The following is a 27,888-nucleotide window of genomic DNA, read 5'->3' as shown; positions in this document are numbered from 1 at the left end:
TACACGGCTGTATATAGGCACTGTACACAGCTGTATATAGACACTGTACACAGCTGTATATAGACACTGTACACAGCTGTATATAGACACTGTACACAGCTGTATATAGACACTATACACAGCTGAATATAGACACTGTACACAGCTGTATATAGACACTGTACACGGCTGTATATAGGCACTGTACACAGCTGTATATAGACACTGTACACAGCTGTATATAGGCACTGCACACAGCTGTATATAGACACTATACACAGCTGTATATAGACACTGTACACAGCTGTATATAGACACTGTACACAGCTGTATATAGACACTGTACACGGCTGTATATAGACACTGTACACGGCTGTATATAGACACTGTACACGGCTGTATATAGACACCGTACACAGCTGTATATAGACACTGTACACAGCTGTATATAGACACTGTACACAGCTGTATATAGACACCGTACACGGCTGTATATAGACACTGTACACGGCTGTATATAGACACCGTACACAGCTGTATATAGACACTGTACACAGCTGTATATAGACACTGTACACAGCTGTATATAGGCACTGCACACAGCTGTATATAGACACTGTACACAGCTGTATATAGACACTGTACACAGCTGTATATAGACACTGTACACAGCTGTATATAGACACCGTACACGGCTGTATATAGACACTGTACACGGCTGTATATAGACACCGTACACAGCTGTATATAGACACTGCACACAGCTGTATATAGACACTGTACACGGCTGTATATAGGCACCGTACACAGCTGTATATAGACACCGTACACAGCTGTATATAGACACTGTACACAGCTGTATATAGGCACCGTACACAGCTGTATATAGGCACCGTACACAGCTGTATACAGACACTGTACACAGCTGTATATAGGCACCGTACACAGCTGTATATAGACACTGTACACGGCTGTATATAGACACTGCACACAGCTGTATATAGACACTGCACACAGCTGTATATAGACACCGTACACGGCTGTATATAGACACTGTACACGGCTGTATATAGACACTGCACACAGCTGTATATAGACACTGCACACAGCTGTATATAGACACCGTACACGGCTGTATATAGACACAGGGCTATGGCTCTCACATTACTTAGCCTGGACCAGAGGAGACGGGCACAGAGAGGGGCTGCACTGCACAGTGTGGGTGAGTAGTGAGGAGGGGCAGAGGGGTCCCCGGACATGGCAGCCAGCCCCTCCCAGCAGAGACTACCTGCACCTCACTGTCCCACCTCGCACTTGCCGTCTCCCGGTAGAGCTGGGTGTCCTGACCTCCTCCTCCTCTGCACTCTGCCCGGGCAATAGCTCCTCACAGCGGGATCCCATAGCACAGGGCAGGAACATGGCGGGGTGGCTGCAGTCCCGTGCCCCTCAGAGAAGACCCCCACACCTCACCTACCTCTTCATGGCGACTTTCCTCTCCTGTGGACGAGCGCAGCCTGATTCCCGGTCACTGCATCCAGAACACATCGTGGGAAGCAGCCGAGGAGTCCGGGTCCCGTTCGGAAGATCCGCATTTGTGGATCCGGTAGAAGACCTGGTCCTACAAGTGCAGCCTGGAGACAAGTGTGTGGTGAACGTGCTGGACAATGACCCCCTGTCCCAGAGACCTGGATCACTGACCCCTAAGAAGTTCCCTTGTGACTTTGGCCAGGGAGAAGTGCGATACACTCACCTGGGCGCCCGCAGCCCCCTGAAGGACAGGGTCAGGCTGCAGATTAGATACGATTCCCCTACAGAGACCCTCATTGTGCCACTTGTCCTGGAGGTGGAGGTGATATTCCAGCAACTCCAAATCGTTACCCGGACTTTACCCCTGGTGGTGGAGAAGATACATGGACTCAGTGTTCCCATCGATAAGAAAGTGATGGGTTTCACCTATGACCCTGCTAAAGAGACTTGCAGAATCACTCCACTCTTTGGCACAGGTGGGCTACCAAGGTATGGTCACTTAGTCAACATAAGCACTAGCCATCAGCAGGGCATTGACTGTCATACTTTTACCAGTTCTGGGTACCATTACTTGCACACAGCACCTCATAACTCCCCAAACAGAGACTACTTACCCATGCGAGTGGATCTGACCAGTGCAAATGGGGTAACAAGGCAAGAACACTTTCATTTGACTGTCAGAATTAAGGAAGGTGCTGAGAACACCCCTCCTCGTCCCAGCTTTGTATCCATGCTCATGATGGAAGTCAGCCAGTTTGTGTTGACTGCTCTCACTCCAGAGATGCTGGCAGCAGAGGATTTAGAGTCTGATCCTGGGGATCTCATCTTTAACTTGACAAGCCACCTAGATGCAGAAACATCTGGCTACTTGGTAAGCACTGATGACCAGAATTTACCCATAACTTCATTTTATCAAAGGGACTTAACTGAGCTTAGGATAGCTTTCCAGCCCCCATCTAGTGAGTCCTGGCTGGAGAGGATCCTGCAGCTGGAGATGCAGGTGATAGACACAGAGGGAGCCTCCTCTGAAACGTTTGCCTTCATGATTGTGGTGAAGCCTATGAACACATTGGCACCCCTTGCTACTCGCAATGCTGGACTGTGGCTTTTAGAGGGACAGTCAAGACCTTTATCTGGTGCAGGGTCTGGAATGAACAATCTGGTACTCAGTGATGAGGATAATCTAGAGGAAGTGAAAGTGAGTGTTGTAGGTGGACTCAAACATGGATATCTAGTCTTGGCACATGGGACCATTTCAGCTAACAGTGGTGGGAATGGCTTCAACTTTTCGCCACAAGAGTTACACTCTGGACTTGTCATTTATCAGCATGATGGTAGTGATACTTACAGTGATAATTTAATTCTTAGGCTGGATGATGGAAAACACCAGGTGGAGCTACTTTACCCCATCACTGTGTCTCCTGCAGATGACGAACCCCCAGTTCTCAATGCCAACACTGGACTTAGCCTGGCAGAGAGAAGTATGGTTCTTATCTCACCCTTTATGCTCAGTGCCACTGACGTTGATTCAGAAGACTCCACTATTCTCTTTGTATTGCAAGAACCTCTTAGCCATTTGGGAGAATTAGTGCTCAGACAAAGTGAACCCCCTGCCGAAGGTGAAGAATGGAAACACCTTCTTGAGGAAGAGCTGTATGAAAAGGTGGTAAGTGAGTGGTACCAAAGAGACATTGTAGATGGAAAACTGTACTATAGGCATGTGGGGCCACATAATGCTGAGTCTGTGTTAGATCAGGTGCTGCTCATGGTGCTGGATGATAATGATCCACCTAACCAGTCTGGACTCCAGGCTTTCACTGTACGGATCGAACCTGTTGATGACATTCCTCCTGAATTATTTCAAGGGACAACTTTACATATGACTGTTAAGGAATATGAGGTGACATCTTTCAAAAGAAAGCACCTTCGTTATACAGACATGGATACAGATGATAGAAACCTTAAGTATACCATACATAGCCATCCAAGAGACACTGACCCCAACCACCCTGTTCTGACTGGACATATAGTATTTACAGACCGACCAGATGTTCAGGTGTCTTCTTTTACTCAAGCCCAGACTAACCATCACAAGATTTCTTACAGGCCTCCAGAGAAAGAACTAGGAATTGTTGCAAAAGTATTGCAGTTTAACTTTACTGTAGAAGATGCTTCAAGTAATTCTGTACAAGGCACATTTACTATATTTTTGCAACCTGTAGACAACAAACCACCTGAAATTATCAATACAGGTTTTTCTGTCCAGGAAAGGGGTTCTTTCAGGTTTACAAAAACTGAACTTGATGCAACAGATCAGGACACTGACACAAAGAACATAAAGTTCAGCCTTTCTCAATCCCCCATACATGGTCAGTTTCTCTATCAAGGTGAGTCAATGTCATTGGGAGATTCATTTGGACTCCTTAACATAGAACTAGGTCATGTGTCTTATGTCCATAATGGGGATGAATCTAACAGTGATTCTGTTTCCTTGGTAGTTAGTGATGGTATTCATGAAGTCCCTGTTACAGTAAGGGTACTTATTAAGCCAGTCGATGATGAGGCCCCAACTTTAATGCTTCCTGGTGGCCTTTTGGGATCTTCTTTAGAAGTTCTGGAAAGGGGGGAAACTGAGATCACTACCAATGTTATCCAAGGCACTGATCCTGACACTGATGACCTAATGCTTACTTTTATTGTGGAGGACCCTCCTAATAGAGGGGAGATCTTGGTAAATGGTGTGCCTGCTGAAAGATTCACTCAGCAAGATCTTCTTAATGGAGATGTCAGGTATGCACATCATTCTGAAGAGATAGGGCTTCAACAGCAGCAGGATTTCTTTAACTTAACAATATCAGATCTTTCTGATGAATGGGTGATAGGTGGAAACAAAGTGCAGGGTGTGAAGGTACATGTCACTATCCTGCCTGTGGATAGTGAGACCCCTATAGTGAAGCTGGGAGATCAGTTCTCGGTATTGGAAGGTGGTAAAAATGCGATAACGCCTGAAAATCTCAATGCAGAAGATGCTGATACGCCAAAAGATGAAATACTGTGCACAATTATTGTACAGCCTAACTCTGGATATCTGGAAAATATTTCCCCTGCTCCAGGCTCTGAACGCTCTAGATCTGGGATTCCTATTAGTGCATTCACTATAAGAGATATTCGTCTTGGTCATATATATTATGTTCAAAGTATTCACCAGGAAGTGGAGCCTGTAGAAGATAGATTCACTTTTCGATGCTCAGATGGTATACGTTCTTCTCAGCCCCTTTTCTTTTCTATTGTTATAATCCCAACCAACGATGAGAAACCAGAAATTTTCACACGGGAGTTCATTGTTATGGAGGGAATGAGTCTTGTGATTGACACTCCAATCCTCAATGCTGCAGATGCAGATCAACCTGCAGATGAGCTGCTCTTCATTATTACCATCCCCCCGCAACATGGTAGAGTAATTTTGCAGCAAAGCACCTCTTTAGTCTCAAACTTTACCTTGGAAGACATAAAAGAGAGTTCTAGCATTGTCTATGAGCATGACGACTCAGAAACAAAGGAGGACAGTTTTACTATTCTTCTAACTGACGGAGAACACAGCGTAGAGAAAAAAATACTTGTGATGGTTATTCCTGTAGATGATGAGACCCCAAGAATGACAATCAATGATGGACTAGAAATTGAAATAGGAGAAACAATGCTCATTACAAACAAAGTGCTTAAAGCCACAGATCTAGATTCAGATGATAAGTCTCTAACGTATGTAGTTCAATTTGGCCCAAACCAAGGGCTGCTGCAGCGACTTGACCTTGATAGAACACTCCTGGGGAACATCACAGTAGGAATGAACTTTACACAGGATGAAATCGACAAACAACTTATTCAATACACTCACACAGGCCAAGAAGGTATACGCGACCTTATAAAATTTGATATCACTGACGGAATTAACCCATTCATTGACAGGTACTTTTACATTAGCATTGGTAGCATTGATATCGCTTTCCCAGATGTAATTAACAAAGGAGTCACACTCAAGGAGGGGGGGAAAGTAACACTCACTACAGACCTTCTAAGCACAAGTGACATCAACAGTCCAGATGAGAATTTAAGATTTAGCATTACTAGAGCACCAAGCCGTGGACATTTAGAGAGTACAGATCAGCCTGGGATTCCTATCACAACCTTCACCCAACTCCAACTGGCAGGGAACAAAGTCTATTATATTCATACCTCTGAAGATGAGATGAAGATGGACAGTTTTGAGTTTGAAGTTACAGATGGCTACAATCCTGTGTTTCGTACATTCAGGATTTCAATAACTGATGTGGACAATAAGAAACCAGTTCTTTCAATCCATGACCTGGTGGCAATTGAAGGAGAAAACAAACTGATTACTCCCTTTGAACTAACTGCAGAGGACATGGACACTCCTGACCACTTGTTGCGATTTACAATCACTCAGGTACCAGTGCATGGTAGCATTCTGTTTAATAACAGTCGTCCAGTCGCTTCCTTCACCAAGCAAGATCTGAATGAAAATCTGATCAGTTATAGGCACGATGGGAGTGAATCTACAGAAGATAGTTTTTCTTTCACTGTAACTGACGGGACACACATCGAATTTTTTGTATTCCCTGATACTAGTTTTGAGACACGAAAACCTCAAATGTTAAAAGTTAGAATAAATTCACTGGATAATGGAATCCCTCAAATTATCATCAATAAAGGGGCTGCTACATTAAAGATCCTACCTACTGGACATCTTGGATTTCTTATCACTAGTAAATCACTGAGAGCGGAAGACCGAGACAGTCCTAACAAGCTGCTGAAATACAGAATCACCGATGGTCCAAAGCATGGAGTCATTATTAACATGGCGCATGGCAATGGCACAGCAAGAACATTTACCCAGGGTGAGTACTAAAACTTATTGTTATGAACAAAAGTAAGGGCCCAATTCATCAAAGCTTTCACACCAGATTCTGGTGTAAAAGCTCTGAAAATTCATAAAATGTAATTCCAGAGATGGGGTGGGATGGAGGCGCGGAGAGGAAGGGTTGCCACAGTTAATTCATGACAACATGTGGAGTTCTCTACACCCGAAATCTCACTTCAGTGCATGAATCAGGAGCGTTTGATTCCTGCACATCCCCTCATCACGACCAGTGTGAACAACACTGGTTTTGATGAATCGGGCCCTATATATTAACAAACTTTGCTTCAATTAATTGTTCTAAAGAAATTATACAAATAGCCAAATTATTGGTACACAGCATCACTGTGCACATTGGCCCTCATTCAACAAGACTGGCGTTTTGCATGCCACGCTTGATGAGCGGTGTGCTAACTTCTCTAAGTCAATGATTGGAGTAGAATTCTGTTGTAATTAATGCCACTTTTATAGCGCAAGCGAGGAATTTGTTGGCCATATTTGACCACGCCTCCTTTGGTGAGGCTCCGCCCACATTTCAAAAAGTTAGCGTAACAAGTCGGGGCTGTTTTAAAATGTCAAAAGTCACTAAAATTTCAAACAGTTTTACGCCATAATTCTGGAAAAACTGTTTTATGGATCAGTGCCATTATGTATCATCAGACCACATTGACTACTAAATTTAGAGTATTGATAAGTTCAAGTAATTCACAGCAATGTAATTTAAAGACTGACATATTTGTTTTTGCTTTGTTCATGTATTCCTCCCTTTCTGATTTTATCAGCTGACATTGATGACGTAAAAGTCTGCTATGTCTTGAAGGATGGTGAGAATGCTACAAGTGACATCATTCGCTTCTCAGTAGAAGATAATGGTAAGTTTTCTAATTTTTTAATGTATGCACTTTTGATTCTAGAAACCCATGAACTAGAGGTCACCACTAAACTTGTGATTCTCAGCTGTTTCCAAAATACAACTCCCAGCATACACAGCTCTGGCAAAAATTAAGAGACCACTGCAAAATGTTCAGTTTCTCAGATTTTTCTCTTTACAGGTATATTTCTGAGTAAAATGTAAATTGTTCTTTTATTCTATAAACTTCTGACAACATGTCTCTGAATTTCCAAGCAATAAATTTTGTATTTTTTTTCTGACAAAGAAAAATGGTCAAAATAAAAAAAAAAACAGTGCTTTCAGACCTCAAATAATGCAAAGAAAACAAGTTAATAATCATTTAGAAACAACAATACTAATGTTTTAACTCAGGAAGAGTTCAGAAATCAATATTTTGTGGAATAACCATGATTTTTAATCCCAGCTTTCATGCGTCTTGGCATGCTTTCCACCAGTCTTTCACATTGCTTCTGGATCAAAAATGTAAGCAGTTCTTCTTTGATGGCTTGTTGTGACTATCCATCATCCTCTTGATTACATTCCAGAGGTTTTCAATGGGGTTCAGGTCTGGAGATTGGGCTGCCCATGACAGGGTTTTGATGTGATGGTCTCTTCATTTTTGCCAAAGCTGTAAATATAATTTATTGCTGGAAGTTGTTGAGAACCAATCGAGGTTTATGAAGCTAGGTATCATGTCTATGTCTCCCTTCCCATTAGATTACACTATTTGTATGAGGAAATACACAATTTGGCATCACAATAATAGCACGAGTTGTTAAGCTAATTCAAACCCATTTTGAGACAAAGCTAGACCATGATAACATACAGCTATTGGGAAAGCACTGCAGCCGTACAGCTGCATAAAGGTGCCAACATCTTTTTAGGACATGATGGGATGTTCTAACCTTGCTCTTTAGAGGGGTCACATTACCCATCAGCTCCCTCTGGGAGCACACAGTTGAACTCATCATAATAAATTACATACAAATAGAAGCTGCTTTTGAAGGTTATGATCTTAAAGAAATAAAAGAATAACATTGGACTAGTCTTCGTCATTACTTGCAAAAAGGTGCATAAGTATTAAAAGCTGATTAAAATTTATTTTCAAAATATCGAAGCTTACACCCTTACCACTTTTAATTTGCTTTATTACACAATACCCCACACTTTTCCCTATCTAGCTAATCCCTAAATGTGTTTTTATGACTGCACTTAATGTGACATTTCGTTTGAGAAGAGTCTTAGGCTACTTTCACACTAGCGTAAGCGTCGGCCCGTCGCAGTGCGTCGGGCCAACGTACCTACGCATCCTGTGACAACGCAGCACAACGGGGGCAGCGGATGCATTATTACAACGCATCCTCTGCCCCATTGTGAGATGCAGGGAGGAGGGGGCGGAGTTCCGTCCACGCATGCGCGGTCGGAAATGGCGGACACAACGCATCAAAAAACATTACAAGCAACGTTTTTTGGTGCTGACGGTCCGCCACAACATGACGCAACCGTCGCACGACGGTTGCGATGTGTGGCAATGCGTTGCAATGCGTCGCTAATACAAGCCTATGGAGAAAAAATGCATCCTGCAAACAACTTTGCAGGATGCGTTTTTTCTACAAAACGACGCATTGCGATGTGCATCGAACGACGCTAGTGTGAAAGTAGCCTTAATCGTGATGTCAAAGGAGGATTGGGCTGCACTTACTACCCGCCCCTTCCATTGCCCCTCCTGGAGCAGCACATCACGGGGCAGCGCTGCAGTTACTCATCAGTTTTTTGCATCGCTGTCCCTTCTTGGATAATAGGTGATGGATGTTGTGGGAGATGTGAGTGCAGTGCCAGCACTCTGCTTCTATCTCTGCTGCCGCCATAGCTTCTAACTGTCAAAGACATCAGCATGGGCAGAGCTACATACAATGAGAGACGTTAGCACCGTCACATAGATTCTAGCACTGTTCTATAATTAATTGTCAGCACGGGGCGGTGATAGAAGCCGTGAATGACACCACCTGATGACAGTTTGTTGGAGGGCGATGTTGGTGTCATTCACTGCTTCTTTCTCTGCCTTCTAATGACGTCTTCTTTCAGTAAGAAGCTACGGCGGCAGTGGAGATAGAAGCAGAGTGCTAGCACTGCACTCACATCTCCCACAACATCCACCACCCTGAAAGCAGGACATCTTTCATAGGGGGTGGTGATGGAAGAAATTAATGAGTAACTGCAGCGCAGCCCCCGGTGACGTCCTGTTCCAGGAGGAGCGATGCACAGTGCGGGAAGTGATTGCAGGAAAGGAAGTCCAGTAAAGAAATAGATAGATAGGGAAAAGTGTATCACATTGTGTAAGGAAGAAATTACAATAGGGGTTAAGGTGTAAGGACAGATAGTTAGAAAAATACATTGTAGGTACCGGACCACCCCTTTAACCTTTTGGACCACTGTCTTGACAGCCCAAGACTAATAGTGAGCTGCAGACCATTGCCAATGGGGAATGCGCTAAGCTTCCTAAGGATCAGTGCCATAGGCTGATGCCTGGCCATGCCTCATGTGTGCAGCTGGTCATAGCAGCCAAATGTGCTCCACTATGTGTTAATTCATATAAATTATTCTTGTCTTGTTGGTTTATTGGAAACAGCAGAAAGTTGTACATTTTCTTAATAAAACTAAGTTGCAATGGGGGTCGAACAATTTTGATTATTACTGTATATATTAAAAGGGCATGTCTCAGGAAGTGTTGTTAGAAAATCAGAAGTATGTAGCAAAAATCGTACCTGTCATATGTAATAGAGTCCCATGCCGTTTGCGCTGTAGCTGGAGTGTAGAGTCACCGTCAGTGGTGGACACACATGCTCAGTAGCTTCCCTGCTCTGTCCCTGCTCATGATGTAGGATCTGAGCGTGAAGAGGCCGACACTATGTGGTATTAAGAGAAGAACTGCAGTGTGTGCAGTAACAAGGAGGGATGAGAAAGATATGTAGATTAATGCAGACATATAGACATATGTGAAGTAGATGATAGACAGGAGAGTAACTGTTTATCACTAGGGGAATAAGATCAGGGGTTATCGATTAGTCAACTGCACTCCTGGGAAATTCTGTCCTATCACATGGGACAAGCTGCTGCCCGGACTTAGGCCGGGGTCACTCTTGCGTGTGCAATGCAAGAAACTCGCACGAGTCTCTCTTATCAATACCCGGCACTGCCGCCGGCCCTCGGGACCAGAACGTGCGGCTGCATGTATTTCTATGCAGCTGAAGGCTCCAGTCTCGAGTGCCGGCAGCAGTGCCGGGTATTGATAAGAGAGACTAGTGTGAGTTTCTTGCATTGCACTCGAAAGTGTGACCCCGGCCTTGAGGAAGATAATGGACCAAAACCACACAGGAGTGAATGAAGATGCAGAATGTGGTGAAATCTCACTGCCGTGTGGTGCTTTTATGTGATTTGTTGGCATTGATATATTTAAATTAATGATATTCATTGCTCCAGAGATGTATTTATTTATTTCCATTTGTAGGATAACTCCTTTAAATCTTGATCAACACCTTTAAGCATGAAAATCTGAATACATGTAATCTATTTTTAACAATCTAAAGGCATATGAAAGTAACTCAGGACCTGTGATCTGCTAAATGTCTTACACATCCGACACTTAATGGGAGTAAGAATTTTCAGAAGAAAGCACCTCAACACGCCCTGAGGTGCTCCGTCCCATAGACAGGTCTGCACAAGTGTCAGGTCACAGATTCACAGCACTCTCCACTGATTTCTGTGCGGGGATGTCAAGTTACCCGATGACAGATACAGTTGAAAGTTTAGAAAACTTTAACTATTCATTTGGTTGTAGATGCTCGGTATGTCATCCTCTCATAATTAATATGATCTTTAGTATTAGCTACTGTAGTATCAGATAATAAACTAATGGGACAAATTATCTGTATGTGCCAGGCAGGATCTGGCAAAAAAGTGCAGAGACTTCACCAGCTCAACCAACTTAAATGGGTAATTTTGATCTTTGACTCAGATCAAAACAGGACAAGTGCCTGTGGCCATTGAAAAGGAACTAAGAAATTCCAGCTCTCACGATACAATGGAGTAAATGCCAGCTTTTACTAAAAAATCCATGGCTAACAGGAAAGACACCAGTATAAAAAATGAAATCCGATTCAGATCACTTATGATCTTTCATCATAGTACTGAACCTGGTGTTGCTATGAAAAAGGATCATAAGTGATCCGAAACATTTTGCATTTTTTGTACTAGCGTCTTTCATGTTTTCCATGGATTATTTAATAAAGCCGACCTTTACTCCATTGGATTGTGGGAACTGAAATTTCTTTGTTTCTCTTGATTGCCTCACAAAGACTGTGTGGAGGTAAGTTAGTATGGATTTACACTAGACCCTGTGACTAGGGATGGGCGAACCCGAACAGTAAAGCTCGGCGTCCATACTGAACACCTACTTTTCGGGCACGGACTTTACCAGGAAGTCCGCGTTACTGTTCGGGTTCAGCCCCTCCGAACACTGGATGTTTGTCGCCCTGTCATGTGCATGGCAGCACAGCAAACACTGCTTCTGATCGGCGGTAAAATCATCACTGCCGGTCAGACATCCGCGGTTCCTATGCTGTCAAATGATAGTGTGAGCCCGCAGCTGTGATCAGAGGTAAAAAGTTTACCTCCGGTCACTGGCCTCTGCTGATGGGAATACTGCTTCCATCAGCATGCGCCTACTGCCGCTAATAACAGTGAGAGCAAATTATTTATTTTAAAAAAACAGTGCCGATTCCAGTGACCAGAGGTAAACTTTTTACCTCCGACAACAGCTGGAGGCTCACACTGTCATTTGACAGCGCAGGACCCGCAGCTTTCTTACAGGCGGTAATGATTTTACCGCCGATCAGAAGCAGTATTTGCAGCATTGTCATGCACATGCCAGTGTGGCAAACACTGGATGTCCAGACCCTGCATTCAAGTGAATGGCGTCCTGGTTCAGGCTCAGGTCCGAGTACTGTTCTGCTACCAGAACCCAAACTTTTTTTAACTGTTTGGCCGAATTCACTTGACCCGAACATCCAGAGGTCCGTCCATCTCTACTTGTGACCATTCAGTCTTCAAAAAACACGAACATGTGAACACCACCATAGACTATAATGGGTACTTGAAAAATAAATGTATGAGTGAGGCCTAAGAGGCAAGGATTTGGGCACTGTGAAGAATGTGGGGATATAATTTCATGCCAATCGATTATAGACCTCTTTCAAAGTGTGAAGCTGAGACAGGAGAACTGGTTCAGTTGGTGGTCCAGCTTCAAAAGCTCCAAGTGGAAAAGCTCACACCCCCAGCAGCCTAGTTGGTACCAAGGCCTTTCTGGCAGGATGAACCCTTGCTGGGAGCCCAAGCTGCTTAACTGCTTCAATGATCTACCCCAGAGAAACTTAATTTCTGAAGTAATGGAGTTATCATACGTCCCAGCCGTATACCGGTTACATTTTCCAGATCTCGGAAATGGGACAAACAACAGGGTCTCTACCCATTCTAGCACACAGGGGTGGGGAGTTTTTTTAGAACTGCTAGTAAAAACCAGGTAGCAAACCGTGTTGGTGTCCAAGTGTAACGGGGGCCCTGGCCGGATCTGATGGTGGTAAATCTGCCTTCCTATGAGCGTTTGTTGAGAAGTTATGATCCCTCGTTTTGGAGTTTCAGGTACCAGACACGACGGAAGGGAAACTTGGATCACTCCAGTGTGTGGGAAAGGGAGTGACTGACCAAGGGGTAAATTTTCAGGCAAGGCTGTGGCCCTTGTTCTTATATAAGGGAGGTCATGTCGTAAATTGTGTTGGAAGAAACCGGAAACAGCTGGCACCCCCACACATCACATGTGGCTGCCAGCATCAAGGTCTAACGACCAACTGATAGCCATCTGACTTTTGTATCATCTGCTTATTCTTATTGTAGTACTACCTGTATTTGCACATCTGACCACTGTATATGTAAATTCATTGTGCATATAGTGTTTTGTTTAGTCTGCTCTTAAGGCGAATAATTATGTAATTAAACCTTGGGGTGCTGTTTTTTCTCGATCCACGAATCCACACGTGCGCATTCTCAGTTTATTCTCACATCCTACCAGGACTGGTTTCTGGTCTAATATAATCTTGTTAACGGAGCGGGCTTATATCTAACGAGGAGCAAGCGGCTGTCTCTTTCACGGGTGCCAGTGAAAGGAGTCTTTCGGCCTGTCAGTGTTGTGCCACTCCGGCCGTCATGTGGGCCACCCCATCTTACTCCCCATGCCTCCCTGTGCTCGTGCGGACAGGGGGTGTTTGTGTAAAACTGGCAAAACTGTTCTAAGCTGACAATATGTATCCCAGGGGCAGTGCGAAACATCACATTGGTGAAAGTGGTGAGACTATGCCACGTGACCTCACAATGTATTAGTGACATCAGATGGGGCTGCGAGTTGCGGTTCTTCACAGACACAATTCTTGTAGTCCCTTGATCAGTACTTAAGAGGGTAATTTAATATATGCAGATACGCTCGCTAGTCAAGATTTTTAGGTGATAATACATCTACTATAATATATAAAAAACCTATCCCGATATATGCAATTTTTTGTTAGGACAGGCAATACAGGGTATTGTATCCAGTATCCACAGACCTTTTGGGGAGTTACAATATTACTTCTAGGACATATAAAATATATTTATAATTAGAAAATTCAGAACTTGAATTTTAATTTATGCCTATATTTTTCTCACTTCTCTTCACCAACTTAGACCATTTAGCGCTGGTGCTTCACACACAAATTGGATTACAAAAATGTTTAAACACAGGTTGTAATGTAACAAAATCTACTATATAATTGTCTAAGGGTCACTTCCGTCTTTCTGTCTGTCCTACTCTCTGTCTGTCACGGATATTCATTGGTCGCGGCCTCTGTCTGTCATGGAATCCAAGTCGCTGATTGGTCGTGGCAAAACGCCCATGACCATTGCCACGACCAATCAGTGACGGGCACAGTCTGGCTGCAACATGGCCGCTCCTTCCTCCCCGCAGTCAGTGCCCGCTCCATACTCCCCTCCAGTCAGCGCTCACACAGGGTTAATGGCAGCGCTAATGGACCGCGTTATGCCGTGGTGTAACGCACTCCATTAACGCTGCTATTAACCCTGTGTGACCAACTTTTTTAGTATTGATGCTGCCTATGCAGCATCAATAGTAAAAGATCTAATGTTAAAAATAAACAAAAAAATAAAAAATCATCATTTACTCACCTTTCGGCACCTTTCCCACTCCTCGCGACGCTCCGGTGACCGGTATATGCATTGCGATCTCGCGAGATGATGATGTAGTGGTCTCGCGAGACCGCTACATCATCATCTCGCGAGACCGCAATGCACTCTTGAGACCGGAGCGCGCGAGGAGCAGCGGTAAATGCTTCCTGGATCCATGGAAGGTGAGTATATAACTATTTTTTATTTTAATTCCTTTTTTAACAGGGATATGATGCCCACATTGCTATATACTATGTGGGCTATGCAATATACTACACGGGCTGGGCAATGTACTACGCGGGCTGTGCAATATACTACGCGCGCTGGGCAATATACTACGTGGGCTGCGCAATATACTACACGGGCTGTGTAATATACTACGCCACAGGCTGTGCAATATACTACGCGGGCTGTGCAATATACTACGCCGCGGGCTGTGCAATATCCTACGCGGGCTGGGCAATATACTATGCGGGCTGGGCAATATACTACACGGGCTGTGCAATATACTACGCGGGCTGTGCAATATACTGTGGACTGTGCAATATACTACGCAGGTTGTGCAATATACTAAGTGACTGGGCAATATACTACGTGACTGGGCAATATACTACGTGACTGGGCAATATGCTATGTGGCTGGGCAATATATTATGTGGCTGGGCAATATACTACGTGACTGGGCAATATACTACGTGACTGGGCAATATGCTATGTGGCTGGGCAATATATTATGTGGCTGGGCAATATACTACGTGACTGGGCAATATACTACGTGACTGGGCAATATACTATGTAGCTGGGCAATATACTACGTGACTGGGCAATATACTACGTGACTGGGCAATATACTACGTGACTGGGCAATATGCTATGTGGCTGGGCAATATACTACGTGGCTGGGCAATATACTACGTGGCTGGGCAATATACTACCTGACTGGGCAATATAGTACGTGACTGGGCAATATACTACGTGGCTGGGCAATATACTACGTGTTTGGACAATACACTACGTGGCTGGGCAATATACTTTGTGGCTGGGCAATATACTACCTGACTGGGCAATATAGTACGTGACTGGGCAATATACTACGTGGCTGGGCAATATACTACGTGTTTGGACAATACACTACGTGGATGGGCAATATACTATGTAGCTGGGCAATATACTACGTGACTGGGCAATATACTACGTGGCTGGGCAATATACTACGTGGCTGGGCAATATACTACGTGTTTGGACAATATACTACGTGACTGGGCAATATACTACGTGTTTGGACAATACACTACGTGGCTGGGCAATATACTTTGTGGCTGGGCAATATACTACCTGACTGGGCAATATAGTACGTGACTGGGCAATATACTACGTGGCTGGGCAATATACTACGTGTTTGGACAATACACTACGTGGATGGGCAATATACTATGTAGCTGGGCAATATACTACGTGACTGGGCAATATACTACGTGGCTGGGCAATATACTACGCGCGCTGGGCAATATACTACGTGGGCTGCGCAATATACTACACGGGCTGTGTAATATACTACGCCACAGGCTGTGCAATATACTACGCGGGCTGTGCAATATACTACGCCGCGGGCTGTGCAATATCCTATGCGGGCTGGGCAATATACTATGCGGGCTGGGCAATATACTACACGGGCTGTGCAATATACTACGCGGGCTGTGCAATATACTGTGGACTGTGCAATATACTACGCAGGTTGTGCAATATACTAAGTGACTGGGCAATATACTACGTGACTGGGCAATATACTACGTGACTGGGCAATATGCTATGTGGCTGGGCAATATATTATGTGGCTGGGCAATATACTATGCGACTGGGCAATATACTACGTGGCTGGGCAATATACTACGTGGCTGGGCAATATACTATGTGGCTGGGCAATATACTACCTGACTGGGCAATATAGTATATGACTGGGCAATATACTACGTGGCTGGGCAATATACTACGTGTTTGGACAATACACTACGTGGCTGGGCAATATACTATGTAGCTGGGCAATATACTACATGACTGAGCAATATACTACGTGGCTGGGCAATATACTACGTGGCTGGGCAATATACTACGTGTTTGGACAATACACTACGTGGCTGGGCAATATACTATGTAGCTGGGCAATATACTACGTGACTGGGCAATATACTACGTGACTGGGCAATATGCTATGTGGCTGGGCAATATATTATGTGGCTGGGCAATATACTACGTGACTGGGCAATATACTACGTGACTGGGCAATATGCTATGTGGCTGGGCAATATATTATGTGGCTGGGCAATATACTACGTGACTGGGCAATATACTACGTGACTGGGCAATATACTATGTAGCTGGGCAATATACTACGTGACTGGGCAATATACTACGTGACTGGGCAATATACTACGTGACTGGGCAATATGCTATGTGGCTGGGCAATATACTACGTGGCTGGGCAATATACTACGTGGCTGGGCAATATACTACCTGACTGGGCAATATAGTACGTGACTGGGCAATATACTACGTGGCTGGGCAATATACTACGTGTTTGGACAATACACTACGTGGCTGGGCAATATACTTTGTGGCTGGGCAATATACTACCTGACTGGGCAATATACTACGTGACTGGGCAATATACTACGTGGCTGGGCAATATACTACGTGTTTGGACAATACACTACGTGGATGGGCAATATACTATGTAGCTGGGCAATATACTACGTGACTGGGCAATATACTACGTGGCTGGGCAATATACTACGTGGCTGGGCAATATACTACGTGTTTGGACAATATACTACGTGACTGGGCAATATACTACGTGGCTGGGCAATATACTACGTGACTGGGCAATATACTACGTGGCTGGGCAATATACTACGTGGCTGGGCAATATACTACATGGCTGGGCAATATACTACGTGGACATGCATATTCTAGAGTACCCGATGCGTTAGAATCGGGCCACCATCTAGTAGGTAATAAGCCAGAGGGAGGTGAATACTTTTGCAAGCCACTGCAAATTAAAATTGAAATCTACCCAAATGAGCTCACATGTATTCATTATCAGCTTTGTTTTTTATACCCTATCATTCAGAATAATTCACGTTTGCAAGTTCCTAAAACTGCTTCAGTGGAAAATTACATTGTGATACTTTAGGTAAAAGCTGTAACTTTGGTATTTTGGGACGGATTTCTATGTTGGCATTTTTTCCCCTTAATTAATTATTCTTTTTAATAGAAAAATAACCACCGTATATAAAAAGAATGTATAATTATGGTAAAAGAAAGGATGACTACGTCTACTGATCTAGACAGAAGCTTATCATTTCACCTCGCTTTCTGATGACACTGTTGACTTACAGTGATTGTTGGGTTATCAGTTATCACAGAACAACCTAAACCCATGTAGGAAAATAATGCTAAGAAACTACCCATAATTTCACATAAAATCTTAATGGTCATATAATAATAAAGAAGGGATAAAAACACAAGCATTTCACAATCATGATATTTTATAGCTCCTTTATATTCCACAAATTGACTTTAATTGTCTGAGCTTTAGAAAATGTTTTCCTCTACAGGCGATTATCTTCATTTCCTAAGCAGAAAGGAATTTCATTCATCAGAGAGAAGGTAGAAGGAAGGAGGGATCTGATGTGACATGTGAGCGGAGGAATGTACTACACATACCTGGATGAGGGCATCGGCGACCCAGGTTACAGGACAGCTAGAGAAAGATTGCCTTATAGAAGCCAATCATCAATTTGTGGCTGTGACGGGATGCTGTTAGAAAGCTTTATAGAAAAATGTTATGGTTAGAATTAGGAAGTAAAGAACTGAAATGAGATTTAACATGTCAGCAGCCGCGGGTGGATCACGATTCCACCTGCAGCTGTTAGAAGCACATGTCAGCTGTTCAGATCAGCTGTCATGTGCCTATAAACATGCGGGCTCAGCACCGAAACCCGCAACAAAGAGGGGGAGGCGACATATAACGTGTTTATATGTCATAGGTCGTAAATGGGTTAAATGCCCATGTAATATAGTACTTAGAGGACTGCCCATAGATCTCTTTAGTGCCATAACCAAAAAGACATCTCAGCATTCCAAGCGCTTTCCTTTCCTCTCGGATATGATATCGTTAAACACTCTCTGAACGCCTGGAGGACTTACCTACTGTGTGGAGTTTAGAGAACCTTTGCCCCTTGACATGTGCAGGTGTCCTGCCCTGGAGACGTCTTCCATCTTCATTTAGAATACTTACAAGGGAGATTTATTCATCATTTAGGAAATGTTTTAGGTATCAAAGTCCTAACATTATTCTTACTATCCACTACTAAGGAATCAGTGCATACATCAATCTTGAACTGAGTTGCTAGAAATTATATCAAAGACCCATTTTCCAATTTTAAAGAAATTGTACAGTGTAAGGGAAATCTGGGACCAGGTTCTCACTACCACATCTAAGGTCAGTATCATTCCAGCGATGTATCACTTACTGGGCTGCTTGGTGCAGTTTTGATTAAAAGTTTTGTCTGCTTCGGATTTACCAGTTTTCAGAATCCTGTGCTCAGTTTAACTTCGCCCACACCATTGATTAACAGCTTTCTATGTACACTGTGCATAGCCAGAAAGCTGCCAATCTGTGTTGGGGGTGGTGTTATACAGAGCTCTTGAATAAGAAGGACTTTACTAGTCCACTAGTGATAATCTCATGCTGATAAAACAGGGATTTTAAGAAAACTGTAGCAAGCAGTAAGTGACACATGCTGGAATCAGGGTCTCTGTCTCTACATTACGCTGCTATCCGTTTAGGGAGCAAAAACCTGGTGAAAGATTCCTTTTAATTGCAGTGTTATCATTGCAGGCAAACAAAATGAGTAAGAACTGTATAAAATGTGGTAAACCACAGGAGTAAGGGTGCATTTATGACTGCCAATTGGTAACATGTTTATAGAGGACGATGCGCTGCTGAGAATGATGATCTCCTGGACAAAACAAAAGATCATTTCTCCCATCAAACAAGAGTTTTGCTTGTTCTTGAGGTGATCATCAGCCTGCTTAGACTGCATGATTATCATGAAAACAGTGTCTATGGTAAGAATCAATAACAATAATTGCGCATTGTAAGGGAATGGTTACATTGCATGATGTTAAATGACAACTGTCCAGAAACATCTTTTTCAGATGGCAGTTGTTTGATAGCCTGTTTAGAGAAGATGACCACACTTGAGATGCGCAATCAGTAATAGATTAGTAATAGACGGTTGTATGCGCATAGGCTGCCATTGCTCTTGGCAGCGCAGGTCCTGAGCCACCAACAACAAGATTCTCTTGGGCAAAGCAAAAGATAATTTCACCTCGAAGAATGAGCATTTTGTTCATTCTTTGGGTAATTGACCTCCTGCTCAGCCTGCACAGTTATCATGAGCAAGCATTCCTAGGAACTCTCATTCACGTGGCTGAAGATCAGAAGAGGACGTCATGGAAAGAAGATAGGAGGCGCCGCAGCAGACCGGAGACACCCATCTGACCTGACCAGCAGCGGGACTGCCCCTGGGTGAGTATAATCTAACGTCTTTTTCTCCTTTTTCAGGTAACATCGGGGGCTTATCTACAGCATTACAGAATGCTGTAGATAAGCCCCTGATGCCGGTGGGCTTACCTCACCCGGGATTTTCGGGGTGACAGGTTCCCTTTAAGTGATTTGCTTTAGATTAAGTAGTCAATTCTTGCACTTACTGGCCCTTATTATGGTATCAGACTCTGACCTACAATAGGATGTGCCACTCGTGCTAGTGGTGGTCATGTGTAAAATGTTTTGGTTCAATGCAGATAGATAATGTTACAGGTAAGAGCCGGAGGGGGGGGTCGCATGGATCCCACCACTGTTACCAGTTTGTCTGGGGTCCCAACTCTGCTGCCTCTGATAGGGCAGATATGCAAATGACTGACGAGTGATGGACGAGGCCACAGCTTCTTCCACTACTACCATACCCTTAGAGTATGTTTCCACGGTCAGGAACAGCTCAGTATTTGCTCAGGATTTGACGCAGGTAAAATCTGCACCAAATCTGCATCTGAGTTCACTGGCAGGTCACCTGCGTTGTTGATGCATTTTTACATGCGTTTTTGATGCGTTTTTTCAATGCATGTGATTTTTTTTGTCACTTGAAATAAAGCTAATTGAAAGTTGTCTTCTGGGAAGGAAAAAAAGTGATTTCCTGTTTGCAGATATATTGGGATATTTTCCCACGGTCAGTAAACGCTGCGGATTGGATGCTGCGTACATCTGCAGCATCCAACCCACAGCATCCAGCTGTTACAGCTTAGTGGATGGGATTTCAAGAAATGTGGGCACCAATGCCCGCGGCTCACCCGCAGAGATGGACATGCGGTGCGTCTTTCCAGACCGCAGTATGTCAATTTATGAATTAGAGACACTCCGTCTCCGCTGCGTAAATTACTCATACACTTTCATTAGATGCGAAAAAACCACATTATCTTCCTAGCCACATGCGTATTAAGTTTGGCACGCAGCTTACTACTCATGTGTACTAATTTACATAACGTTGAATCTTGTGACACAGCCGGACGTACATGACACAGAAAGTGGAGGAAAGCACAGAGAGAGGTCCCCTCCTTTTTAATAAATAAATAATATTAATAAAAAAATAGCGTGGGGTCCTCCTATATTTGTTAACCAGACGAGAAAAACAGACTACCGGGACTGGTATTTCAGGCTGGTAAGGATCCAATATCCATGAACCTTACCAGCCTGCTAATACCAGGCCACATCAGTCTGCTTACCTTGGATGGTTAGCAAAAATAGTGGGATCCCCTAAAAAAAAGAACAGCATGGGGTTCCCCTATTTTTGTTAACCAGCCAAGGAAAAAGCAGACAGCTGTAGCCTGGTATTCTCAGGCTGGCAAGGGCCATGGATTTTGGCCCTCACCAGCATAAAAATAGCAGCCTGCAGCTGCCCCACAACTGGCACATCCAAAGATGCGCCAATTGTGGCACTTTGCCACTCTTCCCATTTGCCCTGCAGCAGCGGCAAGTGGGGTAATATTTGTGGGTTTGATGTCACCTGTGTATTGTCAAGTGACATGAAGTCCATGGCCAATGGAGGGGCGTCAATAAGACACCTATCCATTACTAATCCAAAAAATAGAAAAACGCAAATGCACTCACCAAATATGCAGTTTCAAGTGTCCTTTATTGTAACACCAAGCGGTACATCTTCACGGCACGGGGGGAGTGGAAAGCAACGGGCGGGAGTGCGGTCTCGTCTGCCGCACTCCCACCCGTTGCTTTCCACTCCCCCGTGCCGTGAAGATGTACCGCTTGGTGTTACAATAAAGGACACTTGAAATTGCATATTTGGTGAGTGCATTTGCATTTTTCTATTTTTTGGATTTCTCTCAGACTTTTTTCACGCAAGTAGCACCTCCATTTATCTCTCGGACTGCTATACATTTCTGATGTGCCACAGTTGATTTTCTCTGGTCTGCGAGCTGTGCTGCTCTTTTTTCTCTTTTGGTGTTTTACTATCCATTACTAATCCTATAGTAATGGGGGTCAATAAACACACAGCCAGAATAAAGTCCTTTAATAATCTTAATTTACCATATTTACAACATCACCTAATCCCCGAATCCCTCGATCTCCTGCAAAAAAATAAAATAATAAACCAACACAAATACTCCCTGTCTGACGCAGTCCATTTACCGAGTGTCCCACGACGAGTCCAGCTCTGCTACATCTGGATGCCTTTGGCTGAATGGTGGCATTATGCCACCATCCAGCCTGACATCCAGATGTAGCAGAGCTTGTAGATGACCACCGGAGATAACTCGGTCTCCGGTGGTCACCTGCACTACAGTTCTCACGATCAGCTGATCAGCTTACAGTGAGAACTTTGCTAGTAACCGGAGATAACCCCGGCGGTCACGTGCATGGCAGTTCTCACGGTCAGCTGATTTCATCGCGAGAACTGCAGTGGACGCAAAGTTCCGGCTGTGGCACAAGGTAAGACATTATTTAAATTAGTTCACATGCGCAGTAAGCTGCGTTTCTGCACTTACTACGCATGTGACTATAAAGATGATGCTGTTTTACCGCATCTAATGATACTGAATGAGAAATTTATAAATCAACATGCTGCGTCTGGTCTGCCGCATGTCCATTTACGCAGGGAGCCGCGGGCGTCTTTTAACACATAGTGGAGATGGGATTTCTTGAAATCCCCTCCACTATTCTGTAACACCTGGCCGCTACGGGTTTGACGCTGTGGATGAACGTGGCGTCAATCCCGCAGTGGTTACTGACCGTGGAAACAGCCTTATTTTTTTTTCCTCATGTTTGTACTTACGGACTATTGAGTGTACATTACTTTTACTTATACACATATTAAAAGTTTTATTTTACTTTCTTCTATACCTATTGCTTCAATCCTCCCATCCTTTATGAATAGGCATCAGAATAGTTAACTTTTCTAGTTTACTTTTTGCTTTTGTGTCAGCAATGTGGAAAAAATAAAAGGGCTAATCGGTGCTGTGTCTTCACTCCCGTGTCTCACATGTAATCTCGTTGTCAATCAGGATTTGTTATCCTGTCGAGTGCAGCAAAAAATGTGATTTTAGAACTGTCTGTGTCCATAATCTGCGAGGACGAAATGACAAGTAAATTGTAATGGGGGCGAGTAACTATATATGGTTTATTATGTGAGCAAGAAAATATATCTTGTTTGTAAGAAGCCAGTATTTCATTATTATTGCCTATGAATCGGTTCATATGAATTATTTATTGTGCAAATAATAATGTTATTGTTGGCCAAAGTTGTGAAGAAAGAGACCTTTTCCAATACATTTGGCTCATATAGTATGTGTTTGAATGACTTGTATTGAAAATCGTGCTTGACTGCTGCACAGTTTATGTTTATTTCCAACGTGACTGAAATAAGAGCCTTTCAACGGCAGACATTGCATGCATCTGAGGCAAACATTCCAAAAAGTCCTAGTAAACATAATGGTTTGACATGATATTGACCTAGCTTAGCATTCTACAGCAAGTTCAGGGCTACAAGATGACTTTGGCTGCAATCCACTATTTCCAAAGGTGTTGGTCAAAGCTCATATCCACCCTCCTTCCTGCACAGGGACGTCTGCACAGATCACAGGGCATGCTAAAAACAACCTCCCCTAAACAAGTCAATGAACAGCTTCAATCTATTGTTATCTATAGCTTGTCCCTGCTACAAAGAGACTCTGTCAGCACAGAATGATTGTTCAAACCAATTACAGGCACTCGGTTCATCATGGCGAGGCCACTCATTTATATACACCTTCACACTTTTTTCCCTCTATCTCCACTCTTTTCTGTCTCTATCAAGTCAGAGTTGTCAATCAATGAAGAGGGGGGTGGAGATAGAGGGAACACAAGAAGATGGGAAAATGTAGTTACCGTAAATATTTGGCTCCAACATAATGCACTGAGCGCCTATACTTTTTTCTTGAAAAGTCATTCTGTGCTGACAAAGTTCCTTTAAAGGGAATCTGTCATCAGGTAATAGATGCAAATGCCATATAAATAAAAATTATAATTAATAATGTATATATATATATATACAGTGGGGCAAAAAAGTATTTAGTCAGTCAGCAATAGTGCAAGTTCCACCACTTAAAAAGATGAGAGGCGTCTGTAATTTACATCATAGGTAGACCTCAACTATGGGAGACAAACTGAGAAAAAAAAATCCAGAAAATCACATTGTCTGTTTTTTTATCATTTTTTTTGCATATTATGGTGGAAAATAAGTATTTGGTCAGAAACAAACAATCAAGATTTCTGGCTCTCACAGACCTGTAACTTCTTCTTTAAGAGTCTCCTCTTTCCTCCACTCATTACCTGTAGTAATGGCACCTGTTTAAACTTGTTATCAGTATAAAAAGACACCTGTGCACACCCTCAAACAGTCTGACTCCAAACTCCACTATGGTGAAGACCAAAGAGCTGTCAAAGGACACCAGAAACAAAATTGTAGCCCTGCACCAGGCTGGGAAGACTGAATCTGCAATAGCCAACCAGCTTGGAGTGAAGAAATCAACAGTGGGAGCAATAATTAGAAAATGGAAGACATACAAGACCACTGATAATCTCCCTCGATCTGGGGCTCCACGCAAAATCCCACCCCGTGGGGTCAGAATGATCACAAGAACGGTGAGCAAAAATCCCAGAACCACGCGGGGGGACCTAGTGAATGAACTGCAGAGAGCTGGGACCAATGTAACAAGGCCTACCATTAGTAACACATTACGCCACCATGGACTCAGATCCTGCAGTGCCAGACGTGTCCCACTGCTTAAGCCAGTACATGTCCGGGCCCGTCTGAAGTTTGCTAGAGAGCATTTGGATGATCCAGAGGAGTTTTGGGAGAATGTCCTATGGTCTGATGAAACCAAACTGGAACTGTTTGGTAGAAACACAACTTGTCGTGTTTGGAGGAAAAAGAATACTGAGTTGAATACATCAAACACCATACCTACTGTAAAGCATGGTGGTGGAAACATCATGCTTTGGGGCTGTTTCTCTGCAATGGGGCCAGGACGACTGATCCGGGTACATGAAAGAATGAATGGGGCCATGTATTGTGAGATTTTGAGTGCAAACCTCCTTCAATCAGCAATGGCATTGAAGATGAAACGTGGCTGGGTCTTTCAACATGACAATGATCCAAAGCACACCGCCAGGGCAACGAAGGAGTGGCTTCGTAAGAAGCATTTCAAGGTCCTGGAGTGGCCTAGCCAGTCTCCAGATCTCAACCCTATAGAAAACCTTTGGAGGGAGTTGAAAGTCCGTGTTGCCAAGCGAAAAGCCAAAAACATCACTGCTCTAGAGGACATCTGCATGCAGGAATGGGCCAACATACCAACAACAGTGTGTGGCAACCTTGTGAAGACTTACAGAAAACGTTTGACCTCTGTCATTGCCAACAAAGGATATATTACAAACTATTGAGATGAAATTTTGTTTCTGACCAAATACTTATTTTCCACCATAATATGCAAATAAAATGATAAAAAAACAGACAATGTGATTTTCTGGATTTTTTTTTCGCAGTTTGTCTCCCATAGTTGAGGTCTACCTATGATGTAAATTACAGACTCCTCTCATCTTTTTAAGTGGTGGAACTTGCACTATTGCTGACTGACTAAATACTTTTTTGCCCCACTGTATATATATATATATATAAAGGGAACAGCAAAATGTCTACTTATCTTCGGGTGCAGGGCACCAGGTTAAAAGTCCGTGTATCCAGGTAGTTCAATATATGGCAAAAAAGAGGCAGCACTCCATCATTGCAGTATAAACGTGCAGGATTTAATCAACCCACTGTTCAGGGCGACGTTTCGGCTCTGACTGAGCCTTTCTCTGTGCATAATGCATAACACAGTGCGGGGCGGGGATTCCAAAGGTGCTGACCGCAATGCCCGCGCAGGCGCAGTCTGCAAGCCTGGCTGGGATGTCAGACGGCCAGAGCTTACTGCGTCTGCGCAGCACAGCAGTACACTGCGCAGGCGCCGGTTTTGAAACGTACACAGCGCTGAGGGGGCGGCGCCGAAAGCGCAGGAAGAGTTGAGTTACGGCAGAGGAGCGGTTAGAGCTGGGGAGTGAGGACCCGCCTCCCTGGCTAGAGACAGGAATTGTGGCTAAGTATAAAAACGCTTTATTTGGGGTATACTTGAACCTAAAACTAAAAGAGCCACCTTGTTAGAATGCAGCATTACTGCTGCACAAGGTGGCTCTTTTAGTTTATAACGGCTGGAGGGGGGTGACAGTGGCCCTTTAAAGTGCCTGGAGCGGTGCCTTACAGCTCTCAATGTAACAGAAAATAAATCCTATTATTTCTGCGGCTTGTACTTACAGTATATGATATTTGTATATCCTGTCAATGGTTAACTAGAACCACAAATAGTGGTTGTATAAAAATATCCAGTATAGTTTTCTTGATTGTGTTAAACCGACCTGATGCTCTTGAAAACTTGAGACTTAAGGAACTTTTGTTTTCTGTGGGTTTAATGACATTCCTATATGCGAGATCCAGAGATCCAGAGATCATGGCTTTGTGTCAGCAGGCAGACTGGCTGTCTGGGGGGAAAATATTTCTTGGTTTAAAATTTTCGCGATCATCACTTTTCTTTTGAAAATAAATCCTCTGTGAGGATGTCTAAATCTCTTCAATGTAACACCCAGAGTAAATCAGTCAGTGAATATATCAGATATCAAAAACCTAAGAGTAGCAATGGTTGACATTTTATAATAAAGGGTGACATTTTAATGAGGCATTACACTTAAAATATTTAGTATTATATGGAACAAAAAATACTTCAATAGCTAAAATAATTTAACAATATTGAGAAGAATGTCAAGTATTTTAACCACACGACTTCTCATAGGAAATGTTTGCATGTATTTCATTTTACTTAAATTCAGGAGTGGATCGAAGAGTGAAAGCAAAAAGATTGAATCCAGGAGTCAATGCACGAAGATGACACTTTTTTTGGTTAAAAAAAACATTTCTCAGAGCATTATTGTATGAACATGACCTTATTCTATTTTGTTCTACACTGTGTGCACAATTATTAGGAAATTTGTATTTTTGATGATGATTTCATTTTTGAACAACTGTAGTGCTATCAGTCATTATAAAAGGCTAAAAAACCTAAAACCTGAAGATATAAGAAAGTAATGTAGGGGTAATGGTGTGCACTCGAGTCTGGGACACGGAGGTGCTGGTAAAACGGACCGTGTGGTCCAGGTCAGTCAAATATAGAAATATACCGCACACTCAATTCAGGTATGTTGCAAAAAAAAGGAAGGTTTTGTTCCAAATTTATTCAAATATAGAATACAAAAAATTGCCACATTGAAAACGATAGAGAGAACCCAACGTTTCGACCCTCCCGGGTCTTATTCATGGGGTTGCTAGGAAAGTAGAAAAACAACAGTATAAACAATTTGTCTGAAAAACAGTAACATTATATACATAGGTGACAAAATGAAAATAAAAAATAGCGCAAGTTAACAAAAGCAAAATAACAAAATAACACCAAAAGAAATATAAAAGATATAAAGAAACAGGCAGCCAGAGATCATGTGGGACTGGCAATAGGAAGCGACGGGAATCAGCATCTTTAGAAATGTTGGATAAGGTGAGACATACACATGTTAAAGTAATAGTCATTTAAGT

At 43.2% G+C, this 27,888-nt stretch overlaps 1 protein-coding gene across 1 annotated transcript in view; it reads left to right on the top strand.

Moving 5' to 3' along the window:
* Nucleotides 1–1,396: 1,396 nt before the first annotated feature.
* FREM3 (FRAS1 related extracellular matrix 3) overlaps nucleotides 1,397–27,888 on the top strand; it is a 111,716-nt gene continuing 85,224 nt past the window's right edge. The window contains exons 1-2 of the mRNA XM_069743587.1: nucleotides 1,397–6,422; nucleotides 7,225–7,314. Coding sequence (XP_069599688.1) covers nucleotides 1,397–6,422; nucleotides 7,225–7,314 — 5,116 coding nt within the window. The remainder of the gene's footprint in view (nucleotides 6,423–7,224; nucleotides 7,315–27,888) is intronic.

The sequence above is a fragment of the Ranitomeya imitator genome, chromosome 1, assembly GCF_032444005.1.
Source record: "Ranitomeya imitator isolate aRanImi1 chromosome 1, aRanImi1.pri, whole genome shotgun sequence".
NCBI lineage: Eukaryota > Metazoa > Chordata > Amphibia > Anura > Dendrobatidae > Ranitomeya > Ranitomeya imitator.
Note: the sequence above shows the minus strand (reverse complement) of the source record. Positions and strands in the feature narration are given on the sequence as shown.